The sequence below is a fragment of the Triturus cristatus genome, chromosome 9 (genome assembly GCF_964204655.1).
Source record: "Triturus cristatus chromosome 9, aTriCri1.1, whole genome shotgun sequence".
Classification (NCBI taxonomy): Eukaryota; Metazoa; Chordata; class Amphibia; order Caudata; family Salamandridae; genus Triturus; species Triturus cristatus.
In genome coordinates, this window is record NC_140592.1 from 946,159,863 (window position 1) to 946,185,243 (window position 25,381).

The 25,381-nt window shown below is 44.2% G+C and overlaps 1 protein-coding gene across 7 annotated transcripts in view; it reads right to left on the reverse strand.

Moving 5' to 3' along the window:
* The window catches only part of CCDC88C (coiled-coil and HOOK domain protein 88C), a 460,272-nt gene that overhangs the window by 46,858 nt on the left and 388,033 nt on the right, over window positions 1–25,381 (reverse strand). For 3 of the 7 annotated variants that reach the window (XM_085626541.1, XM_085626543.1, XM_085626542.1), the window contains exon 30: window positions 1,104–1,313. The exons of 3 other annotated variants lie outside the window; for them this stretch is intronic. In XM_085626541.1, the coding sequence (XP_085482667.1) occupies window positions 1,104–1,313 (210 nt within the window). Of the gene's footprint in view, window positions 1–1,103; window positions 1,314–25,381 lie in introns of those variants that run through there. One more of the 7 variants, XM_085626547.1, reaches the window with a different exon arrangement.

Sequence of the window (25,381 nt, forward strand, 5' to 3'; positions counted from 1 at the left end):
ACATTTCCAGCAAAGAAAAAAATCCCAGTTTTTGACACTTTAAAAATGGATCCTTTGCTTTCACTTATATTGGGCAGCTAATCCGAGTGTACCAAGTTAATTTTCACAACATTTTAACAAAAAATTCCACCTTTTTTATACATGCGAATTACCAAGAACACAGTGTTCAACAAGTTTAAATTACAAAGAAATTACTTTAGCCATTAAAAATGAAGAGCAACAAGTTCACTTTTAGAAACGTGCATTTTTTAACCCAATATATTTTCCTTTTCCAACATATAAATTAAAAAAAAAAACTCCTAGAAAGAGAACATTTTGTTTTTTCGCATCTATTGAAACTGGGTTGAACAGTTTTCTTACACCTAATGTGCCACTTCTGCTTTAAAGATTAACAAGCATAACATTTGTCTGATAAAGACCATAGTGCATACAGACAATGTACAAACGAAACAGAAAACAATAGTGCTGAAAAAGATAAGGAGAGTGACTTTGATAATGGTGCTTGGTGCTAACCGTGCAATTAAATATAAGTGAACAATATTCAGAACTTTAGGTGAGGGTGCTTCCACTTCATGCAGCCATTTTGTAAGTGTGGTGCATGCTGGACAAGCCCACAACCCACTGTATCATAATAAGTGCCCTCACCATCCTTCACACTGCATTGCAAGACTGAGTTCAGCACATTCCCATCAGAATCTTGGGTTATTCTGAGAAAAGCCCACATCGCTTCACGATGTGTGGAGTCAGATCACACTAGTGAACTGGCAGAGTACCACAAGGATGGCACGTGAAGAGGCGCATGGGTAGAACAATCTGGAGACGTCCCCGACAGGCCAGTACCTCTGCAAGGCTGGCTGTGCTGCCCTTTATGATGAACCGGCCTGTCTGGAAATCTCATGGTTTCTTTATAGTTCTTGCCTTCTCATGACAAGGCTCTCAATGTGAGGTCGTTACCAAGTGAAAAAATGTTTCAGAAGGACAGATTTACCCATAAACATGACCTTTCAGTATTTTCAGACTACATTAAACTGGGGAATGTGCCACCTCCAACCCTGTGTGTGCTGTGCATCAGTGGCCGATAGAGAGGTGATCGCGACAGGTACCCTGGAGATATAGAGTGACACTGCTCTTCTTTTGGCTCGGCCCCCTCTCTCTGTGCTGCTTTCACGTGGGCAACAAGGCAATGGTGGCTCTGGCTTCTCATGCTGGAGGCTGGAAGATGGGGAAGGATGAGAAGAGGGGTGCAGAGCATTGGCTTCTAAGAGAAACTGGTGCAACGAGATGACTTCTTGCTCACCTAAGCTGCACCGACGCTGAAAGGAAACATGCATCATGAGAACAACATGAGTTGGCAGGACAGGAGTGAAGCAAAGGCCTTCAAAAGCTAAGAATGCCAACTTCCCTCTACACCAAGAACAGCACAAGAATCTAAAAGCAGCTGAGAAGTTACTTGCAATGCTGTTTTGACAGACTGGCATCTTTGAGGTCTGAGGACAGATTGTTTACGATCAATTCAATAAGGCGTCACGAGTATGCATGTCATGAACATTTATAAAAGATTCTTACCTCTGACCTTACTAGGTTAACAATATTCAGACGAGATGTTTGGCTGTAGAAGCCATTTTTATAAGAGTTAACATATGGCTAGGGAGTTAGATAGAAACCTTGATTCGATTATACCAGCATATAACAATAAAAGATGCCACACATAAAATACAGATATTAAAACATCATAGATTTGGGTACATGTACAGCGGATTTTAAATAGGATCTAAGAGCAAAAAAATATTTTTATCACAAACTATTTATAAAAAACCAAGTGCTGGTCTACATGAGTAAAATGCATGTTTCCTAATGACAGACAATAAAATAAACTGTGTATACGGACAATAAAATCTACAAAAAAATAGAAAAAGTAAAATCTATTGTGTAGATGCCACACCACAAGAGCACAAACTAATGGATGCAATAGCAAATTGGCCAAAAGGTAAACACAAGCGTTAACTAACGGCGCTGTATCGAACTCTGGCCAAATGCGATCTTACCCAAGAGTTACAGGTAGGCGGAACATCAGCTAAAATAAGAACATACTGGCAGATGGAGAGGTGGATGTACAGTTGGCGGCTGCTGGAGAACACGACCTGACAGAATACGGGGATTCTAAGAGAGGTGAAAAGCATGACTGGAACCCTGCGACATGCCATACTGGCGTGGCTCAAGAACAGCCCTACTTGAGGAGTTGCTAGTACATGGTGCCGCTGAGACGAGACATGTGGAATTAAGGCTATGGCGTACCGTGGATATATCCCAAGAGGGAGTGTTATGTTCTTGTCCAGAGAAAGGGCCCAAATTAAGGCTTTATTAAATGCAGGTTGATCAGTGACGGTAAGAGGACAGCATACAAAATGTTGTCAATTTGGGATAACATGAAGACAATTCGATCCAGTAACAGTTTTAACAAATCCTTAAAAATAAGAGCAAGCTTTTCACAAAGAGGCTTAATGTGGTTGCAAGTTGCCAAAGTGACAGTAGTTACAGGAAGGGGATGTAGTACATGTGATGTTATATAATGTAAAGAAAGGCCCCTGCTAAAGAGTTCTAATGCAGATCTGATGGTGTGAGGAGGAAGGAAAATGCTACTTACCAGTATGTATCTGTTCTTGGCATGTAGAGCTGCAGAGCTGTACACTTATGCATAGATCGCCATCTGGTGTTGGGCTCGGATGTTTGCATGTTGTTTTTGTCTTCGAAGTCTTTGTAGTCACGAGGTCAGTTGACAGTGCGCATGGGCATCGACTCCATCGTTAGATTGTTTTGCCACTTAGGGTTAGATGGAGTAGTGAGAAATAGAAAGGTGTCAATGTGTAATGTATCTAAGTAAGATAACACTGGAACAGATAGAGGTATGGGCGTGTACAACTCTGGAGCTCTACATGCCAAGAACAGATGCATACTGGTAAGTAGCATTTTCTGTTTGAGGCATATGAGCTGCAGATTGTACACTTATGCATAGACTATACAGCAGTTACCTCCTTAGCGGTGGCTACCTGAATCTGTTGCAGTAGTTTGAAAAAATGTAAATAATGAAATAATACAGCCTGACGCACACTAGCTTGTTGTTTTGCCTGCACAGCTACACAATAGTGTTTTGTGAAGGTATGTGGTGTAGCCCAAGTTGCTGCTTTGTATATGTCATCAAGGGGAATGTTCTCTAACAATGCCATAGAAGCCCCTAGTGTGCGTGTAGAATGAGCTCTAGGGGGAATGGTTAATGTGCGTTTGGCTTTTATGTAGCATATTTTTATGCATTTTACAATCCACCTTGAAATTCCTGATTTAGATATAGGATTGCCTTTATGAGGTGGGGAGAATGCCACAAAAAGTTGTTTCGTTTTCCTAAAAGATTTTGTTCTTTCAATGTAGTAGAGTATTGCTCTTTTAACGTGTGAAGAGCTCGTTCTGCCACTGAGTGTGGTTGAGGAAAAAATACTGGGAGTTCAACCGACTGGTTCAAATGGAATGCAGATACTACTTTGGGTAGAAATGTTGGGTTAGTTCTAAGAACCACTTTGTTATGATGGATTTGTAAAAATGGTTCTTGTATGGTTAATGCCTGGAGTTCACTTACTCTTCTGAGAGAAGTGATAGCAACCAAAAAGGCTACTTTCCAAGTAAGAAACTGCAGCTCACATTTGTGGAGGGGTTCAAAATGAGGACCCATTAGACTGGTAAGGACTATATTAAGGTTCCACACTGGAGAGGGTGGAGCTCTTGGTGGAATTATTCTTTTAAGTCCTTCCATGAAATCTTTGATAGCAGGAACTCTAAACTAGGACAAATGTCTCTTTTGTAGGTAAGTGGCGGCTAAATGTAACCTAATAGATGTATACACTAGGTTACATTGTTGTAGATGCAGTAGATAACAGATGATGTTCTGAAAGGAAGCATCTAGTGGATTGATCTTGTTGTGCGTGCAGTAAATGACGAATCTTTTCCATTTTGCCGCATAGAATGCCCTTGTTGTAGGGCGTCTGGCTTCTTTGATAATATTCATACAGTCTGGCGGGAGATTGAGGTAGCCAAACTCTAAGACCTTTAAGACCTCAGGAGCCATATCGTAAGGTTGAGTTGATTGGGGTCCATGGTTCTGAGTAAGAAGCTTAGGTGAGAGGCGTAGCTTTTGATGCAGTGCTACTGATAGTTCTAGTAGAGTTGTGAACCATGGTTGCCTTGCCCATGTTGGAGCAACTAAGATCATTGTGAGAGAATGTTGTTTGAGTTTCCTCACCACTAACGGAATGAGTGGGAGAGGCGGAAAAGCGTAGGCAAATTTGTTTGACCAATTCATCCATAGCGCATTGCCTTTGGACAATGGGCGTGGATACCTGGATGCGAAGTTTGGGCGTTTTGGTGTGGCAAACTGATCTATCTCTGGGTTTCCCCACAGTTGAAAGAATGTGAGAAGAACTTGGGGTTGAAGTTCCCTTTTGTGGATCTGTTGTGCTTGATGGCTGAGCAGATCCGCAATCTGATTGTGTACCCCTGGTAAGTGTTCTGCCAGGAGGTATATATTTTGCGGAATAGCCTATCTCCATATGCTTTGCGCTAAGCGCGATAGCTGTAGGGAGTATGTCCCCCCTTGCTTGAATATGTAATACATTGCTGTCATGTTGTCTGTGTGGATCAGAAGAAGAAAAGGTACCTCCAAATACTTCTAGGTCCAAGAGGAGGTGGGAATGTAGCAATCAAGAAAGAGAACCTCTGAGCTGACCTATATTACTTTTCAATCCGACCTAAAAAGGTTCAAACTTTGCAACCAGCTTAGAGAATCACTTAGAAAAGTTCATGTACAAATAATCCAAATATCTTTATTAATTTTTTACTTTAAAACATAAGTTAATCATGGATTGTATCTCATATTCAGTTGTCCTAACAGTCACATTGCACGAAAATGTATTCATACATTTAGATATCCAACATAGTTGGTATAGGATTATGATATTTAAACAAATAAATGTTAGAGCACAGCTGTCAAAAGCATTGTCTCACATTATACTCAAATCTTCATCAATGACTATATGGCAAAAAGAAGGACAACAAATAAAGTCTAAGAAGCAACAGTTGTAAACAGACAATTAAGTACAATGAAAACACCCCACACTTCACCTCTCTACTGGATTCTCTCCTCAAGTAAACCCATGCACCCTTTACACTCATACACAAACCCAAAACTATCTATTAAGGGGGTCCCAGACAGTTTGACAGGGACAGATGTGAGCGAATACTATTCCATGCTCAGAATTCTTGTATCCGTCTCTGACGGGACTCTCCATACATGTAGTGATGGTCTACGTGCGTTTCGGTGGGATTCACAATGGCACCACCTTCCTCAGGACCACAAAACACTCAAAAGCATCCCATTTGGGATGAGCGGGAGTGTCTGCCAAAGCGAAGACAACAGTAAACGAGGCAATAAGGCATAAATGCGGCCATCATCCATGCCGATGAATATTTATGCTTTCCTTTCCAAAATTCTGTCCAGCTGCGATGTATTCATATCCACAGCTCATATAGTTTGTAGTTGGAATATTGTTCCTTTTTTGGAAACTTTCTCTTTTTTTGAGATGGCCCTGTGTCTTCTGATTTAACAATCACGAGTGGGAGGTTATCCTGCCGCTTACTTTTCCCGGTGGGAAAAAAAAAAAGTGTATGAGTGTTAGGGTGCATGGGTTTACTTGAGGAGCGAATGCAGTAGAGAGTTACAGTGTGGGGTGTTTTCATTGTACTTAATTGTCTATTAACAAATGTTACGTCTTTGATTTTAATTGTTGTCCTTCTTTTTGCCATATAGTCAATGGTGAAGATTGGAGTATAATGTGAGACAATACGTTTGACAGCTGTGCTCTAACACTTATTTGTGTAAATATCATCATCCTATACCAACTATGTTGGATATCTAAATGTATGAATACATTTTTGTGCAATGTGACTATTAGGACAACTGAATATGAGATACAATCCATGATTAACTTATGTTTTAAAGTAAAAATTAATAAAGATATTTGGATTATTTGCACACAAATCTTTCTAAGTGATTCTCTAAGCTGGTTGCACAGTTTGAACCTTTTAGGTCGTATTGAAAAGTAATATAGGTCAGCTGAGAGGTTCTCTCTCTTGTCTGTGCGGATCAGGACAGCTTTGCCTAGAAGGTACAGTTGGAAAGATTTCAGTGCTAGGACTATTGCTAACAATTCTAGGTAGTTGATGTGGAATTATTTTTGTTGGGGGGGTCCAGATACCTTGAATGGTATAGGTTTGAAGATGAGCTCCCCAGCCGGTGAGCGATGCATCTGTTAGTACTATCTGTGGAACTGGCTCGAGGAATGACCGCCCTTTGGAAAGGTTCTGTGTGTTCCACCATTGCGGTGGGTGCGGTCGTCCACCAATACCAGATCTGTTAGCTGACCGTGAGCCTGGTTCCACTGATGTGACAGACACTCTTGCAACGGACGCATTTGTAGTCTTGCATAAGGAACGACAAAGATGCAAGAGGCCATCATCCCTATTAATTGCATGAACACTCGTGCTGGTAGTGACTGTTGTGGCTGAAATCTTTGAATCAGCGCTTGCATGGCAGTTATCCTGACTGGGTTGGGATATGCTAGGGCTGTGGAAGTATTTATGGTAGCTCCTAGGTATTGTTGTATTCTGGACGGTTTGAGGTGGGATTTGCTCAGATTTACTTTGAATCCCAGACTGTGAAGCAGTTGTATTGTGTTGAGCGTGTGTTGGACACAGCTGTTGTGGGAATTTGCTTTTATAAGCTAGTCGTCCAGATAAGGGAAGACATGAATGTGTTGTCTTCTCAAATGGGCTGCAACTACTGCAAGGCACTTGGTGAGAACTCTGTGTGCCGTGGTGACTCCGAATGGTAGGACTTTGAATTGGTAGTGTTGACCATCTACCACAAACCTGAGATATTTCCAGTGAGTGGGATGAACGGGAATTTGAAAGTAGGCGTCCTTTAGATCCAGGGTGGAGAGAAAGTCACCTTGCTGGAGTAGTAGGAGCACTTGTTGTAATGTGACCATGTGGAAGTGGTCTGATTGGATGTAAAAGTTTAGCGGTCTGAGGTCCAATATTGGCCTGAGAGAGCCGTCCTTTTTTGGAATGAGAAAGTAGAGGGAATAGACCCCTTTGTCTTGACGGGGCAAGGGAACCTGTTCTATTGCATGTTTTTGTAATAGCGCAAGAACCTCTTGTTTGAGAAGCGCGAGGTGTTCTGATGACATTGGGCGCTGTTTGGGAGGAATGTTGGGAGGGGTAGAAGTGAGTTCCAAGCAATAACCATACTGGATAATTTGTCTTACCCACCTGTCTGTTGTGATGGAATCCCAGACAGGTATGAACTGTGAGAGGCGTCCCCCGACAGGATGGGATGGTCAGGGGGAAGCGCTGGGAAGTCACTGTTTGGTGCTAGGGGAGCTGCGGGTGTTATTACCCCTGCCTCTGCCCTTGTTGTTGTTTCCCCTGTAACCTCCTCTGGAGTATCATCTAGAAAAGGAGCCCTGGTTGGGACTTTTGTAGGATGAAGACGGGTGCTCTGGTGTATTTGTTTTGGAGCCTGCTCTATAGAAGGAACGCTGACAGGAGCCTCTGGTAGAGGGAAATTGCAATGCTCCCATAGACTTGACAGTCTCTGTGTCCTTCTTTATCTTTTCTATAGATATGTCCAATGGAGGGCCAAAGAGGTGCTCCTGGTCAAAAGGCTGATTTAGGATGGTATTTTGTACTTCTTGTTTAAAGCCAGACACCCTGAGCCAGGTATGTCTGCGTAGCAAAACACTAGTATTTACTGCGCGGGACACGGTGTCTGCTGCGTCGAGAACGCATTTTATGGAAGTATTAGTAATTAATTTGCCTTTATGTATAAGGTCATTGGCCTTGTCCTTATATTGTTGAGGGAGCTGTTGGATGAGCTTTTCCAGCTCATCATAGTGGGCCCTATCGTACCTTGCTAGAAGGGCTTGTGTGTTTGCTATCTTCCATGAGTAGGCAGCTTGAGACGCCATACGCTTGCCTGATGCGTCTAATAACTTCGATTCCTTGTCAGGAGGCGGTGTGTCACCTGATCCCTGAGAGTTTGCTCATTTGCGCGCATTGGCTACGACTAGGGAATCTAAAGGGAGTTGCCCTTTGATGTAGGTGGGGTCGGTAGGAGCTGCCTTGTATTTTTTGTCTATACTGGGGTTAAGAACCCTAGCTCTAACTGGGTCTTTGAACACCTCAGGATCGTGTCTAAGAAGACCTTTAAGCATTGGCAATACATAGGTAGATTTTTGTGGTTGATCAAAGGTCTCTAATAGAAAATCCTCCTCTACAGGGTCTGATTGTAGTTTGACTCCATGGTATGTAGCGGCCCTATTGATTAACTGGGCAAAACCCACCTTGTCATCTGGTGGCGATTGATTTGATGGGTAGTAGTCTGGATCATTGTTAAGATCCGGATCAGTACTGTAATCATGCCATGGGTCTGGTTCCTGTGGGGGATCATTAGGATTGTCAGTGTCAAGTGGCACTACGTCTTTGTCTTCTTGCCCATCCCCATGTCCCTCATCACTATCCTCTGGTTGTGGAGAGAGTGGTGGAGAAATAAGTAAATTAGGGTTGATTGGAGGGGGGGTGAAGGTGGTGGTGAAGTGTTTGTAGCTATGTGAATCTTCTTGAGAGGAACTGGTGCATGTGGTAGATGCTCTGGTTTCCTCTTTGCAGGTAGCTTGGTAACTATATGACCAGTCTTTGGGTGAATCAAAATGATGGTTTGCTTTGGATCGGGGAGAGAAAGTTTTTTGGTATCGAAGGTTTTCTTTGGTGTGGAAGATTTCTCCTTAGAAACTGGTCTTGTCTGTTTAGGGGCAATGTCCGGTATAGAAGTATTTCCCGGTTCCGAGACCTTCGGTGCGGGTTGTTTCGGCTCGGAAGGAGTTTGTTTGGGAGGCCTCTCCTTTGGTGTTTTTGGCTCTGACATCTTCAGTGTCGAAGGCTTATCTGTCTGCTTCGGTGCAGAGATCTTTTCTGGTTGCTTCGGTGCTGAGGTCTTATACGGCTGCTTCGGTGCCGAGCCTTTATCCGCTTGTTTCGGTGCCGAGGGGCCTTTTGCCGGTTTCGGCGCCGAATGTTTTTCCGGTGCCGACGGAGGAGGGCGTGGTTATCTCGGGTGACTTAACCTTTGGTGCCGAAGATGGTCTTTCGGGACCGGGTGGTTGGCTCGGCCTGGAAGGCTTTTATCTATCCTTCGGAGCCAGGCCCAGAGGCGGAGCGCTCGAAGTTTTGGTTCAGTGTGGACCTGAGCCCGGAGGCGAAGGTGTCACCGGAGCCTTTGGTATGGGCTTCGGAAGGGCGGGGGTCTCGGACCTCACGTCCTGTTGCACCAGGGTGATGTCCTCTTCGGCGTCGGAGTCGCCTGCTTCATAGACCGAGACCTGTTGTTCTTCTGGTTCCGGAAGGCTTTCGGGACCTGGATGGAAGATGTCCAGAATGGAACCTGTGCCTCGGGATATCTCGTGGCATCGAACTCTTCGATCCCGGATAGTCTTCTTGGATTTGAATAAAAGGCTAGCCTCACAGTCGTCCTCTCGATGTTCTGGGTGAGAGGCACAGATTACAAACTGAATGGAGGTCCAAGTGTGGGAATTTAGCACCACACTGGGGACATTTTCTAAAGGGAGTGCGCGTTCCATCGATGTCAGTCGCTACTGGCGCGGGTAGGCCCAACGGCCCACGTCGAAGTTCGTCGATATCGAAGATTTTTAAGTTTTCATCGAGGGTGCATCGAAGTAAACGTGATCGAGACAATACCGTCGGTTAGCTGTGATTGCGCATCGAAGGGGGTTTGATAACCACACCGACCCGGAGCGCAGCAAGTCACATCCGAACCCGATGGCGGAAAAAAACAATCTAAAGATGGAGTTGATGCCCATGCGCACTGTCGACCGAAGGAGGAGTCACCAACCTCATGACTACAAAGACTTCTTCGAAGACAAAAACAACATGCAAACATCCGAGCCAACACCAGATGGCGATCTATGTATAAGTGTATAATCTGCAGCTCATATGCCTCGAACCCATCAATCCTGTGGCACCCCTATCAGCTAACTTTATCCATGTTCATCCAACACAAGTTTGCCTAATGCGGTTATCTCCATATGGACAAACTTAATTAAGCACTTAGCATCAATACTTTAGTGCTTTTTTCTGCCAAAGAACATCATTTACTCAGCGGGGTGTGTTGAACGAAGTTTAGACAATGTGTCCCTAGGGACTGATCCAAGTGCACCATTCTTGGACGTTGCATGGTTTCTATTACCAATCAAAAATATAGGATACCATCCTTGGCTTAGCTGTGGCCTTTTCCTGACGAAGGCACCTTCCAGTGCCGAAACGCGAGTAGAATATAGCTGTGAATTGAATTTGTGCCATATTGTTTCGCCCGATTATAAATGTAAAACTGGATATCAAATTATTGTTGTTATCACTACTGTGACAATGTTTTTAACCCCTTCTGTGCCCATGACGAGCTGGGCTCGTCATGGAGCACAGTCGCGCTGTGCCCATGACGAGTCCAGCTCGTCATGACACCCACCCACGGGGGAAGCGCTGGCGCTCCCCCCGTGAGTGGTCGATCTTTTTTTTTATTGGGAAGGCAGGGGAAGACCTTCCCCTGCCTCCCCCCGCCCCCGCGTCATCAATGACGTCAGCGCGCGAGCCGCGCTGACGTCATTGGAGGTTTCCCCTTTGTACTCCGAGGCGCAGGAAGCCATTTGCTTCCTGCGCGTCGGAGAGTGAAGGTGAGTTTTGGGGCTGGGGAGGGGGGATTTTGTCGATCGGTGGGTTTAGTTAGGGTGGGGGCACTATGTTGGGGGAGGTCGAAAGCATGCCACAAGGCTCGGCTTCCTTCGTGTTGTTTTTTAGTTGCTTCCCTGTGAAATGGATCCAAAAAACGAAAAGCGCTCTGCCGAGAAATGCCCTTCTTCTGAAATGTTGAAAAGTGCAGCAGGATGGAGAGAAATAGAAGGTATTATTGTTAGGTTTATACGAGTGGCCCTCAGTGTACAGGAGTTCTTTCCAATTATATGAGAAATAAACACATAACTAAATAAAGGAATACAGAGGGGTTGCAAAGTGGCCAGATTGGTTTTATTTACATCCAAATACACCAGCATCACTTTACAGAGTTTGCCAGTGAAGCGCTACTTTCGTTTTCTCGTCTTTCTTTGAACAGCATTGTTGTTCCCAGGTTGGGAGAGTGTACCATTCCTGGAGGTACTGCAATACCTGGTTGATGGGTGGATTGGAAAACACAATGTGTACCATGGCTCTGTGTTTATGGATGTGGTCTTTTTATACCATAGTGCTTACGTTTTGTAAGGATATAAGCAATGGACATTGAAACGGTTCCCTTCAGGGCCCTCTAGTCATGTCCATAACTTTTCAGTTTCTGATTTCTGAATAGTGAGTGAGAGATCGTTAAGGTAACCATGTTGTTTCTGCTTACATTTCACATGCTTTTCTTGCATTCCCTATGAGTGGTTGCTTTTATTTATTTTTTAGGCAGCATATTACTCTTATCAAGTGCATAATTTGAATTGAGCCCCATCCAAGTGTTTATAGCGGGCACAATTAGGTTATAGCTGAAGGCAGTGCGAGTTTCTGTCAGTGGGGAAGTATGGTGTTCATTAGGGGAGAGGATGTGGCACTATGGCCAGAGCTGTCGAATTTGGAACTGGGGAACCGGGTTCAGCCTTCAAGACCAGTCCACCAGACCACTCTACTGAGGGAGCACATTTCCATGCTAGACTGTAGAAGGCCCCACTAGACCTTAGAAGGCTTGATGTCTTAGCACAAGCAGGTGTACCCTAGTGGTGTCTATTGTGGGTTAACCTTGAAGGCCTGTCCACCACAATCCATCTCCAGTCTTGCGGGCAGGCCTACAAAGCAGCACACCCTAGAGCAACAGTGATCCAGTCGCTGTGACTCTGTCACTGAGGTCACATGAACCTTGAGCAGATTAGGGCGATGCGAACGGTGTGACCTCACCGGGTACCAATTTTGGGTGGGTGAGTAGTGTTTTCAAGTTTATTATGGTTCGAAAAAAACTTGCTGCCTCCTTCCTGGCCTCCAGCAATTTTCAGAAACAATAAAAATGTCATGATAACTTTGGTGATTAATGTTCTTCCTAGAGAGAGATGGAGTTTTGTCTAGTGGAAGGGTTGACTCCTGGAAAGGTAGCACTGAGGGTTAATATGCCTGCTGCAAAGAACATGTACTATGCAGATCACAAAGTGCACTGCTTTAATGGGGGGACCATGATGAATGGTCATTTAATGTCAGCTGTAGATGATGGATCCCTGAACAGTGTCATGTATGTGCATGTTTGCATTGTGCTGAGGGGATTACCAGGTAATTATTCACGCAGCTCTCTGATGGATGTCACATGTGGTTTTTCTGAGTCCCCAGATAGATCATGCAGTCTGTGTGTTCTCTTTTGTACTGCCAGTCACCGGTGTATTCAACTGTGTAGCCTTGGACCGTGTCATGTATGTGCATGTAACTTGCATGATCGAGGTAACTATTAGTGGCGATACTACGTGTCTCTTGGACCTCTTTCAAGTGGTCGCCGTCTTTTTTCCCCAGCAACCCCCCCTCCCCAGGGGCGGCAATCTGAGAGATAGCTCCGGGCGCCACAAGCTCTAGCTACGCCTCTGCCCCCAATGTCTCTTTTATGCATTCCTGCTGCACGATCGTACAGCAGGAATGGCCACTAGCGCTAGGTTTTTTTTTTTGTTTTTTAGGTTTGGGGTTGTTTGTGGGAGTGGTGCCTTAGGCAAGGGTCGCTCCCCTTATGGCCACATTATTTTTTAAATATTTTAAAGTGCAAACAAAATCAAAGAGGTAGCAAACAATACGTTACAAGAGGAAAAGTGACATGTGTGCAAGTTACAGAAGAGTACAAAGTACAAGTAGAGGTATAAAAGTGCAATAAATGGCAGACACTCAAAACACAGGAACACACTGGGAAGGCACTTCTATAGGCACGGAGAACAGAATTTCTTATAATGTAAAGACTTCCTTCAGACAATAGAGAGAGCGTGAATTAAGTTTGGAAGTGTCTTTGCAGGAGGAGAACTTTGAGGTCAGTTTTGAAGGACTGGGAAGAGGGGGTGGTCCGGAGCTGAGGCTGAGTTCCAGATTCTCGCCGCGTTGCCTGTAAAGGATTGGGCCATTGATCTTTCCTTCTTGAAAGTGGGAGGTTCAAGCAATACATTTTGCGCAGTACGTGATGGTCTAGAGCATTATATGCATATGTGACAATGTTTTTTTCTCCTTTTTATTCTAGTCTAAAGCTTTTGATTCCTGTTTCTGGTTTCGACAGTGGTTGTTCTGCAGTTTTGTGTAGTTGCATTGTTTTGGTAAGATTTTGTTGTTGTTGTATTTACTCCAAATGAGTAATATTGTAATGTTTGAATGAATTTTTTTGTAAGTGATGTCATAATGGCAGCATATTTAGTTAGTGGTTTGAGCATGAAATTCTTTGCGATGTGTTTTGCATAGTCTTATGTGTAATTTCTTTTCCCTTTCTTTTTTAGTGGGATATTGTTGATCCATACTGTGTCTGTGCAGAGCAGGTGGTGGTGAGTAGTTTAGCTGCCTCTGGCAAGTGAGTGGTATTGTTTTGGAGTATATATGTGTTTTTGATAAAGGTGCTTTTTGTTTATTACTTATTTTACAAAGTGTTTGTTGTTGTTGACTTGTTTGACAAGTTACCTTTATTAGTAAGCATTATGGCTAGCCGTAGAATGACTGCTCAGCAGGTGGTTGGTATGCTTCTTGAATCTTCCTCTGAGCATGATTATGAGACTGACAGTGCGTCGGAGGGAGAGAAGGGAGGTGAAGATTCTGGCAGTGAGTTTTCTCTCCATATGGAATCTTCGGATGATGAAGGTACTCTCAGTGCAGATGAAGGTACTCTTGGTGTGGATGAAGCAACTCTCAGTGCGGATGAAGTGCCTGTCTTAGAGGAGGAAACTGCTGTGCCGATGGTGCAAGAGGCATCTGGATTGCAGTCTGAGGCTGCTAGGCTTCCTACTGGAAGTGCTGGACTTTGGGTTGATCCAAACATGGTGCAGCCGGTGTTGCCTGCCTTTAGCGGTGATGCAGGGTGTAGAGTGGATTGTGAACCCTTTTTGCCTATACAGTTTTTTCAGTTGTTTATGGATGATGTATTTTTGGGTGAGATTGTTGAGCAGACGAATTTGTATGCTGAACAGTATTTGAGGGACAACAGTGACAAACTTAGGCCCCAGTCTAGAGCTACCCGGTGGACTGCCACATATCTGGAAGAGATTAAGAAGTTTTAGGGTTTGACTTTATTGATGGGTGTGGTAAGGAAGCCAACCTTGGCTTCATATTGGTCTACTAGCCCCTTCTTGGCAACTGCCATATTTCCTGCAGTTATGACTCGTAATCGGTATTTACTTTTGCTACGTATGCTGCATTTTGTTGATAATTCTATGGCGTTGCCACGAGATCACCCTGACTGTGACCGTCTTTTAAGATTCGGCCCGTTCTTGATCACTTTGCAGATCGATTTTCTGAGATCTATACTCCAGGGAAAGAAATATCTATTGATGAGTCTTTGGTCTTGTTCAAGGGCCGTTTTGGTTTTTAGGCAGTACATCCCTAGCAAGAGGGCACGCTATGGAATTAAGCTGTATATGTTGTCTGAGAGTAGAACAGGATATGTTTTTAATTTTCTTGTGTACACTGGTAGAGATTCTACTATTGACCCCCCAGGTTGTCCGTCCACTTTTGGAGTTTCAGAGAAAATTGTGTGGGATCTTGCTAGAAGACTGTTTAACAGGCCACCATTTGTACCTTGATAACTTCTATACTGCTGTGCAATTATTTAGGGAATTGTATAAAGTGGACACTTTTGCCTGTGGCACAATCCGCTCTAACCGTAAAGGTTATCCGAAAGAACTTGTTTGCAAAAAACTTCAGAGGGGGCAGTGCAGTTCCTTGCGTAGTGATGAACTACTAGCTGTAAAATTTGTGGACAGGAGGGATGTGTACATGCTGACTACCATCCACGATGAGAGTACTTCACCTGTGGCTGTTTGGGGTCAGGTTGCTTAAGTGCGCAAACCTGTGTGCATTCTAGACTACAATAAGCACATGGGTGGTGTTGACAGAGTAGATCAGAGGTTGGAACCTTACTCTGCTATACGGAGGGCTTATGTTTGGTATAAGAAGTTGGCCATCCATTTCTTCGAATTAGCAAATTTCAATGCTTTTATTGTTTTCAAGGAGTGTTCTTGTGCGTCAAAGTTGACATTTCTTCAGTTTCAGCACTCTGTGATAGCTAGCCTTGTTGTTGTTGAACAGGCAAGTGTTCCTAGATTTGGAGTGGTGGAGGATGTGGTTCGATTGCAAGATCGCCACTTTCCTGATTTCATCCTTCCCACACCGTCAAAAGATTTTCCCACTAGGAGATGCAGAGTCTGTTGGCGAAGAGGTACGCGGAAGGAGATTCGTATGTACTGCCCCGACTGTCCTTCTAAACCTGGGCTGTGTGTCCCTGATTGTTTTAGAGCGTACCACACGCAAAAGAATTTTTGGGAGCATTCATGAGTGGTAAAGTGAACTGCCTGGTCTGTATTCTTTGAAAAATTTGATTCTGTTTCAAGGTTGGCGTTAGTGCAATGTATTTAGTTTCTGATTTTGTGTTTGTAGATTTGTATCTATTTGCGATTTGTTTGTGTTTTTATTTTTGTCTAAAAAAATACTAAATGTGTTGGCGGTGTGTGTGGACTGGCACTTGGTTGGCGGTGTGCGTGGACTGGCGCTTGGCTGGTGGTGTGCGTGGACTGGCGTCTGGCTGGCGGTGTGCGTGGACTGGCGATTGGCTGCCGGTGTGCCTGGACTGGCGATTGGCTGCCGGTGTGCCTGGACTGGCGATTGGCTGGCGGTGTGCCTGGACTGGTGCTTGGCTAGCGGTGTGCGTGGACTGGTGTTTGGCTAGCGGTGTGCGTAGACTGGCGCTCAGCTAGCGGTGTGCGTGGACTGGCGCTCGGCTGGCTGTGTGTGAGTAGTGACTTGCTGCTGGTCACTACACACACTGCTAGCTGAGTGCCACTCCACGCAATCCATCAGCTTGTGTAGTTGCTGTGTCAGGAATGTGGGCGTGTGAAAGTGATGGGCCCTTGAATGGCACTGTGTGCTGGTGTGAGTTTTGATATGTGATGGGCCCGCGGCTGGCGGTGTGAATGGTTTTGTATGTCTCACACGTATGAAAGGTGTATGAATGGCCTGTAAAGAGGTTGGTGCCTTGTCGTGGCTTTACAGCTCACGAGCTGCGAGTCATTGGTTCAGTTTTCTGTCCATTTAATTATTGACAGTGCATTTCATTTTTGTGAAATCTCTTGTTAATAACATTTAATATACTGAACCATCACTCGCCCTCGTGCCAAATCCAACCAGTATGTGTGTGTGTTTGAGGAATTGATGGCTGTGCAGGAATCTTTGTCTTTTTAGTTTCTCTGCCAAGGTGTATGTTCCATGTAAGAATAACCCACCAACTGTAGATATTGTCGTAAACCCACGGGAGTTCATGGTGATGTCTCTCTTGTGAATTCCAAAAAGTTATTTTTTCCACAATGTCCTGCAAACCTCAAAATGTCTGTCACATTTTCCTTGCAATATTGTGTCGAAATTCTCACGCTGTAGAAAATAACAACTAATTATGTCAAAACGATCTGGTTTTGCACGGGGTCAACTGTCTTTTTGGCCCGTGCTCGGCGGCCATCTAGGGAAACCTACCAAACCCATACATTTCTGAAAACTAGACACCCGGGGGCTTCCAGGGAGGTATGGCTTGCGTGGATCCCCCAACGCTTCCTTACCCAGAATCCCCTGCAAACCTCAATTTTAGCCGAAAAAATTACTTTTTTCACATATTTTTGTGTGGGAAAGTTGTGGCATCACCGGGCTCACTGAAATTTCCCACCACCCAGCGTTTCCCTGGGTCTCCCGGTAAAAATGGTGCCTCACTTGTGTGGGAGGCCCAAGTACCCGCGACAGACAAGGGCCCAAAACGTAGTGAGACGCCATCAAAATTGCCTATCTCAAAACCACCTGGTTTTGCAAGGGGGGTCACCTGGGTTTTTGGCCCGGTGCTCGGCAGCCATCTAGGGAAAGCTACCAAACCCATACATTTCTGAAAACTAGACACCTGGGGGCTTCAAGTACCCACGACAGGCAAGGGCCCAAAAACCCAAGTGCCCCCCTTGCAAAACCAGGTGGTTTTGAGATAGGCAATTTACATGTCGCCTCACTACGTTTTGGGCCCTTGCCTGTCGCGGGTACTTGGGCCTCCCACACAAGTGAGGCACCATTTTTACCGGGAGACCCGGGGGAATGCTGGGTGGTGAGAAATTTGTGTCAGCTCGGTGATGCCACAACTTTCCCACACAAAAATGTGTGAAAATTGTGATTTTTTCGGCTAAAATTGAGGTTTGCAGGGGATTCTGGGTAAGGAAACGTTGGGGGATCCACGCAAGCCATACCTCCCTGGAAGTCCCCGGATGTCTAGTTTTCAGAAATGTATGGGTTTGGTAGGTTTCCCAAGGTGCCCGCAGAGCTAGGGTTAAAAAACTAGAGCTAGGCACTTTGCCTAAAAAGGGTCATTTTTCACTGCGAAATTGAGGTGTGACCACGTTACGTTTTGCGCCGTTTCCTGTCGCAGGCACTAGGCCGACCCACACAAGTGAGGTACCGTTTTTCTCATAAGACTTTAGGGAATGCGGGGTGGGTGGAAATTTGTGGATCCACGCAGATTCCGGAACTTTCAACCACAGAAATGTGGGGAAAATGTGTTTTTTTTTTACAATTGTTTAGGTTTGCAAGGGATTCTGGGTAACAGACCCTGGTGGGAGGCAGTCAAGTCACCCCATCCTGGATTCCCCTGGGTGTCTAGTTTTCAAAAATGTATAGGTTTGCAAGGTTTCCCAAGGTGCCCGCAGAGCTAAGGCTCAAAAACTAGAGCTAGGCACTTTGCCAAAAAAGGGTCATTTTTCACTGTGAAATTGAGGTGTGACCATGTTGCGTTCTGTGCCGTTTCCTGTCGCGGGCACTAGGCCGACCCACACAAGTGAGGTACCATTTTTCTCGTAAGACTTTGGAGAATGCGGGGTGGGTGGAAATTTGTGGATCCAAGCAGAATCCGGAACTTTCCACCACAGAAATGTGGGGAAAATGTGTTTTTTTGGACAATTTTTTAGGTTTGCAAGGGATTCTGGGTAACAGACCCTGGTGGGAGGCAGTCAAGTCACCCCATCCTGGATTCCCCTGGGTGTCTAGTTTTTAAAAATGTATAGATTTGCTAGGTTTCCCAAGGTGCCCGCAGAGCTAGTGTTCAAAAACTAGAGCTAGACACTTTGCAAAAAAAGGGTAAATTTTCATTGTGAAAATGTGGTGTGTTCATGTTGGGTTTTGAGCCATTTCCTGTCGTGGGCACTATGCCTACCCACACAAGTGAGGTACCATTTTTATCGGGAGACTTAGGGTAATTCAGATTTGTAAAGGAACTGTTATTACCTATTGACTTTCGATGCATTTCTGCCTTCCAAATGAAAGACATTGTGTAAAAAAGAAGTCATTCTAAAAAATTACCGATAATTCTCATGCTAGTATGAGTATTCCCAATTTGGGAAATGTGGAAATATCTACTGTTTCTAAACCCTATATCTTGTTCCCATTTCAGAAATACATAGGTGTCTTTCATACCGTTTTTTCAATGTACGAATTTTTACAGAATAATTACTATATACCCGATACATAATAAAAAACCATTGCAAGTTGCTGCTCAGTTTTTGGCTCTGGGTTCGTCGTGTTCTTGGTGAACCTACAAGTCCTATATATCCCCACAACCAGTAATGTCCAGCGGATGTAACGGTATATTGCTTTCAAAGGGCTGTCATAATTAGAAGAAGTTACAGGTGAAAACGTTAACACAAAAGGCTGTTTTTTTCCAACTAATTTTCAATTTATTCTATATTTAACTGTTAGTTTCTATAAAGAAACCTTGATGGATCTACACAAATGACCCCTTGCTGAATTCAGAATGTTGTCTACTTCTCTAAAATGTATAGCTTTCCAGGATCCATTATTGCTTTTGTAACCATTTCTACCATTAACTGGAAGGAGGTCAAAAGCACAAAAAATAGCAAAAATAGGCTATGTCCCAGAAAAATGCCAAAACTGTGTAAAAGTTTTTGGGTTTCTGACAAAAGTCTGGTATTCCCTAAAAGCTGGGAAAATGGTGATTTCAACCCCACAAACCCTTTTTTGATAACATGTGCAGGGAAAAACCCAGATGCTTTCATTTGCAGCCCGCTTTTCCCATTTTTCCGAAAAAAACCAAAATGTTGCTGTATTTTGGCTAATTTCTGTGACCCCTCCAGGGGAATCCACAAACCCCGAGTACCTTTAGAATCCCCATGATGCTGGAAGAAAAGGACGCAAATTTGGCGTGGATACCTTATGTGGTCAAAAAGTTACAGGGGCCTCATCACGCACTACCCCAAATAGCCAAAAAAAGGCTTGGCACAGGAGGGGGAAAAGGCCTATCAGCGAAGGGGTTAATTGAGTAATTATTTTTGGTGAGGTATGGATGGGGATATGATTGAGATAGTATGAATGAACTATGTTATTATATTCTATATTATTAATAAAAACATGTTTTGTACTTTTTGATAAAAACAGTATTGGTTTTCGTTCTTCTCTGTTTAAGTGTCATTGTTGATTGATTATAATATTCTAGTTGCCTTAAGTCTTTACATTGGTACATGTGACGTTAGGCATGCAACCCCTGCTCTTCCCCGGATTATGTTGTGCCATACATTTTTTGGGGTGTTTGGCTGCCAGTTCAGCCAACATAGGAAAGCTGTCCAAGGCATCACAGATGCCTTGTTGTTGGCAATCAGGGATGATCTCTACAATAGTAATATTGGGGGTCCATGGCTGTGGAATACAATAGTGAGACAGGTAAGGGAGAGGAAACTGACTCTATATACAAAAGGCAGCGTTCCCCAGGTTTGATTTCCTTAGGAATCGCTCCCTCAGCACGCTTAGGAAAACATTTATGTTAAACACTTATGAACCATTTGAAGCACAACTAGCATTTTTTCCGATTACTCATTTTGTTTGGAGATCAAAGAAATGTGGTACGGTTAAGAGTCTGTGAACCATGCACTAATATAGTGAATGTATGAAATCCTTTGTTCAGAATCCTGTGTGTGTGTGATTTCTTGATGTAAGAGAGCCCTTTTCCCTTATTTTATAAGGCAAATCTATGCCAGATTTCTTCTCTATCTATAATCTGTATTTGACTGATCGGAGCTCTACTGAGTTCTTGATTGATTCTGTACCTTAACTTTGCACTCTGATTTATTGACTAATTGATTTTGACTCAATTCAATACATTTCTGTATGGTTGAAATTCTTAAAACTTTTAAGGTTGAAACTTAATTGTCAGTCATTCTAGAAGGACGAAATATGGTCTGCATTTCTGTTAATTGAAATTGCCAATGTTAACTTCTTAAATTTAGACAGGTTCAATGAGGAGCACCAAAGTCTGTCTAGGGACTACACTGTCCCGATCCATCAAGGTGCGCTTTCGGGCTGGATTGAATGGGTTTTGTGCGCCTTAACAAGCATTTAATTTTTGCCTTTCCAGATTGAGCCCATTGTAGAATTACATACAAAGAATAGACTGTTAAGGATTACCCTATCTTCCCTAAGTGGCGGAGGGTGACAATGGAGTAAATAATGTATTAAGAACCATCAGATCAACTAAAATCACTCTTTGAGCATGTATTACAAAACGATGTTTTGTAAATGGTTGTATACAAAACTACAAAGTTACTTTGAAATATCAGCTACTGGGATGTTTTCCCAAAGATAAGTTTAAGAAATTGAAATGAGATGTGCTTGATGAGGTTATGAAAAGGTACAGAAGGTTTTTTTTAGGGTCAATGTAATGCACCACAGACTTTCTAACATCCATAGTGTTAAAAGCATCTTCTGGCTTGTTCTGTTGGAAGTAGATAAAGGTAATTTATTGCTTGACGATGCTTTGTAAGTATATTAGGCGTGCACACAATAGTGCTCTGTCCTGGTGTGCCTACATATGTAGTTAATTGATTGCATGGGCCTCAACTCACTGTGTGCAAAAAAAAAAAACATGACTGCTGGCAGAATTACCATCTCTGAGAAAACTTAAAAACAATGCTTAATTTATAGGTTTTGTTACTGACCTAAGCGTTACATAAATCAACACAGCTCCTGAATGTAACATACTATGAGCTCGACTGTGGAAGAGGCAAACTTTACCATACTTGGAACCTTCCTTAAATAGATAAAGGTTATTTGTTCAATGGCTCACAATGAAGAAACCACTCTTCTCCTCTATTTGCATGCCTACGTCATGGTGCAAAGCATGTTGGATTACTTTTTAGTGGCAAGAAGGTTTTTTAAAATTATATTTTTGTGGTTTTATATACAAAAACTTGGCCCAATGGCATTAGCGAGTCAGAACACCAGAATGCATTACTCATATTTTTATTTAGGCATATGGACATTAGTGATGTGTCCTAAATACGGGAAGGTCTTGTTTGGGGTCCATGGGAGTCTAATCATTCCTCATATGGCTTATTCTTAACGTCATCCTCTTCTCCAACCTATACATTCTTTTGATCTTGGCCCCCGACTTGTCCTGATCTTTTTGTGCTCACTGTACAAGATGAGTCCTGGGCCACTCGCCTGCCCCTGTTCGGATAAAACGCCTCAGTTACCAAACATCCTCACCCTGAAGTATCTTTTACTCTTGGAAAGTGAAAACGCATGTAATTCGGGTGATATGGCTTCTTCAAAGATTAACTTTCTGTAAATGTTTCTGTGCAAGGATTTATAAGGCATCTTAGTAACAACAAAGCTGGTTTCACAATCAATGTGAATAGTTCTCTATTTGATCCCTGCAGAGGCTGGGCTGTCTCAGATAAATGCAAAAAGAACTGTTGATGGACAGAATGCAGAACAATGTCATACATTCACCCCAGTACAGAGATCTGGGCCTAAATCCATCGTTTTTGCTCACCATGCCATTCCAGTTTGGACCCAGCCATATGCAAATCAGTCTTGACCCTGTGCCCCATGGGAACAGTGCAGCCCGAACCGCCAAGTCAGGCCCTCCCTGGACTGGAAACAAGCATCCTAGGACCGGTTTCGGGGTTTCACCCCTCTTGGTAAGAGAAGTGTTAGAACAAAGTTTTATTTTTGTGTCTCAAGTTCAGTTGCTGGGGCTACATTGTAATAACAGAAAGGGAGGGGTCTGCAGGAGGCCTTGCTATGTCCACATACCCTGTCTGGTTTGTTGCTATGGGAAATAAGATACTTTTAGCAAACTCCTTTGGTTTTACAGGAATGTTAAAATGTGCCCATTGGCAGCCCGATGCTCACATCAGTATCTGAAAGCCCTCTCCTCTACTGGGCTTTTTAACCCTTGACCTACCCAAGAAAAAAAGGCAAAAAACACAAACTGAATAGTATTTTCCCTTGAACAAGGCTGTTACGTTGCTTGTTGACCTGCAATACTAGAAGCCAGTCCCATCTTTTCAGTCAATAGCATTTAGCATTCTGGGGATTGTAGTTTAACTATTAACACTTATTATTGTCTTAAAAATCCTAAAATGCAACTTGATGCTGGCTAAAAAGTGAATACTGGGGAAGATGCCATACAACAAGCAGCAGCTTTGCTTGAAAAAATGTAGAAAGAGATTTAACACATTTTGAAAACTTCATTAGATTCACATGAATATTCAAACATTAACCCTGATCACCTATTATGTGGGGTTTCCTTCTTTCATTTGCATAATGCATTAAAACAAACCTTGGCAATACCAATTGTTTTGGCTTTGAATAGTGAAAAAGTTTATGAGCAAGCTTCTCTAACGTAATCACTGCATGGGAAGCAGTAGTGTAAACTTTCCTAACACATTGAAAAGGTATAGGAGAAGAGGAAGCATTAAGAACAGCAGCACACAGACATGTTACAAAGAACAGGTACAACGTAGAGAGCAAAGTGTAAGCATCCCTTCCTCACAGAATTAGTACAGCTTGAGGTTCAACGGGGTAAGTTACTCTCTGTAAGAAACTGGGTTTTTGTTGCAGTAGTCCCCCCACTTGTTGCCTGATATTTGATACAACTCGGACTGAAGTGCAATGGGTTCCTGCTAACCAGATCCCCCAGTGCTAGTGTTCTTTCCTCAAATCAAGGTAACTGGCCAGTTGATCTCCAACTAGCCAGACCTTTAGCACCTCTGTAAGTCCCTAGTAAGTGGTATCCACTAACACTGCATGTAATATTTGTAAGTCACTCCTACAGTAGACCTCACAGCTCTAAGGTGCATTAAATTACATGTGAGGACATATCTGCGTGAGCATATATGCCCCTGTGCTGGCCAGTTCCATTACTGACAGTACCAGTGAACAGGGAAGCCATCTCAAGGTATGTACTGGGCACTAATCAAAACGAGTTTCCAAGCTACATAATGGCTTCACTGAAAGCCATGGAATTTGGTATCAAACAACTCGTATTAAGAAACTCACAGTGATTCCAGTGAAGGATTTATAAATACATGCACCCAGAGGGTACCTAAGAGGTTCCCCCTGAAAACCTACCACCCCTAGTGTATTGGCGGTCCTGTCCAGCCTGACAACACAGACATGTTTCAGACCCCCTGAGGTGAGAGCCCATGCTCTGAGGACAGAAACAATGCCTTCTCTGGTAGGAGGCGTCATCACCTTCTCCAAACAGTAAATTGACATATCAAGGTAGGAGGCTTCAAAGGCCTCCACTGCCTTCGATATGCTACCCTGGCTTCCCCCAGACAGAGGAAAAGTCACACCCTGCCCATGGTCCATTTGGCACCAGGACAGGTGGGAAAATTAGTGAGGTGTGTTCACCTTCAAGTAGTGCCACCCCTAAGGTGGGCTACCTGAAGTGAACACGACTAAGACAATTCCACCATCTTGGGTTTTGTTGTAATTCGGTCCTCTGGGTAAGGGTTATGCCCACTTCCCACAGGAAGTGGTCATATAGAGGGTGTAGTCACCCTAGAGTTAGGCAGCCCATTGGCTACCTGAAACTCCATGTAATGCCCCTAAATACAATGTTTAGATGGCATCCCTGATCCCGGGACTTCAGATTCAACAGACACAAAGAAGGAGTGGACAGAGGAGATTGCTGACCCGAGAATAGAGGAGCAATGACTGACTTGGTGCCAACCCGGCCAGCCTGCCTGCTGCACCCGACCCTCGGAGAGAAATGGACGTGTCATGCCACTGTGCAGCCTTCAAGAAACCTGGAGGGCTCACAGTGCTTCACAAATAACCAAAAAACTCCTTTGGAGTAGAGGAGCCACTCCCTTGCAGCCGCAGGCACCAAAGAAGCAATGTCTGGTTCACCGTCCTGCTGCTTACCTGGACTATGGATGCTGCAGCCACCCAGGAAGAGGTCGTCGTGTTCCCACACATCAGATCCATTCTGCCTCCAAGTGTAGGGATGCCAGGACCGACCAGAGCTGCACAGTACCAATACCTGGGGTACCGGAACCCTTGCAACAACCAAGGCTTGCTGTGTACCTGTACAATGAGGGACTTCAGGGGCAGAGAGACCCACACTGAGAGTGACCCAGCTGTCCTCTTTGCCCCTGTATGCAGAACCAAAGACAAAGAGCGAGCCTCGGACCGCCGCCACCCAACACCTCAAAGCACCTCTTCACCCAAGCCCCAAGTCTGAGGGAGGTGACGGTGCCAACGGGGTCCTGAGACCCTCATCGCTGAGCCCACCCTTGGGTGTGCCTAGACTGCACTCCCAGTCGTGCCTGTAGCCTTTTGTGCAAGCCCCCTCAACCAGGAGTGTCTCCTGCAATAAGGACCTGATGCCTAAAGACACCACTGCGCCCGAACCCTATAGCCCGAGGAGAAGTTGACCAACGGAGTCCCTGTGTGTCTGAGCATCCCAAGGACTGAGCCACTCTGTGGGTTCACTCAGACTGGCCCCTCAGTCCGAGCTCGCAGCCCCTTTTCAACCATACCATTACCCATTGAAGTTAACGAGGCACCCAAAGCTGAAACAAACCTCTGCACTCGACCGCCCCAATGCTGCCCGAGGTGACTTGTTGGTGTGGCCATGGATCTTGCCCCCTACTCACCTTGAGTCCAGGAGGAGGGTGCCATAAGTCGTGGATGAGTGCCAGAATGC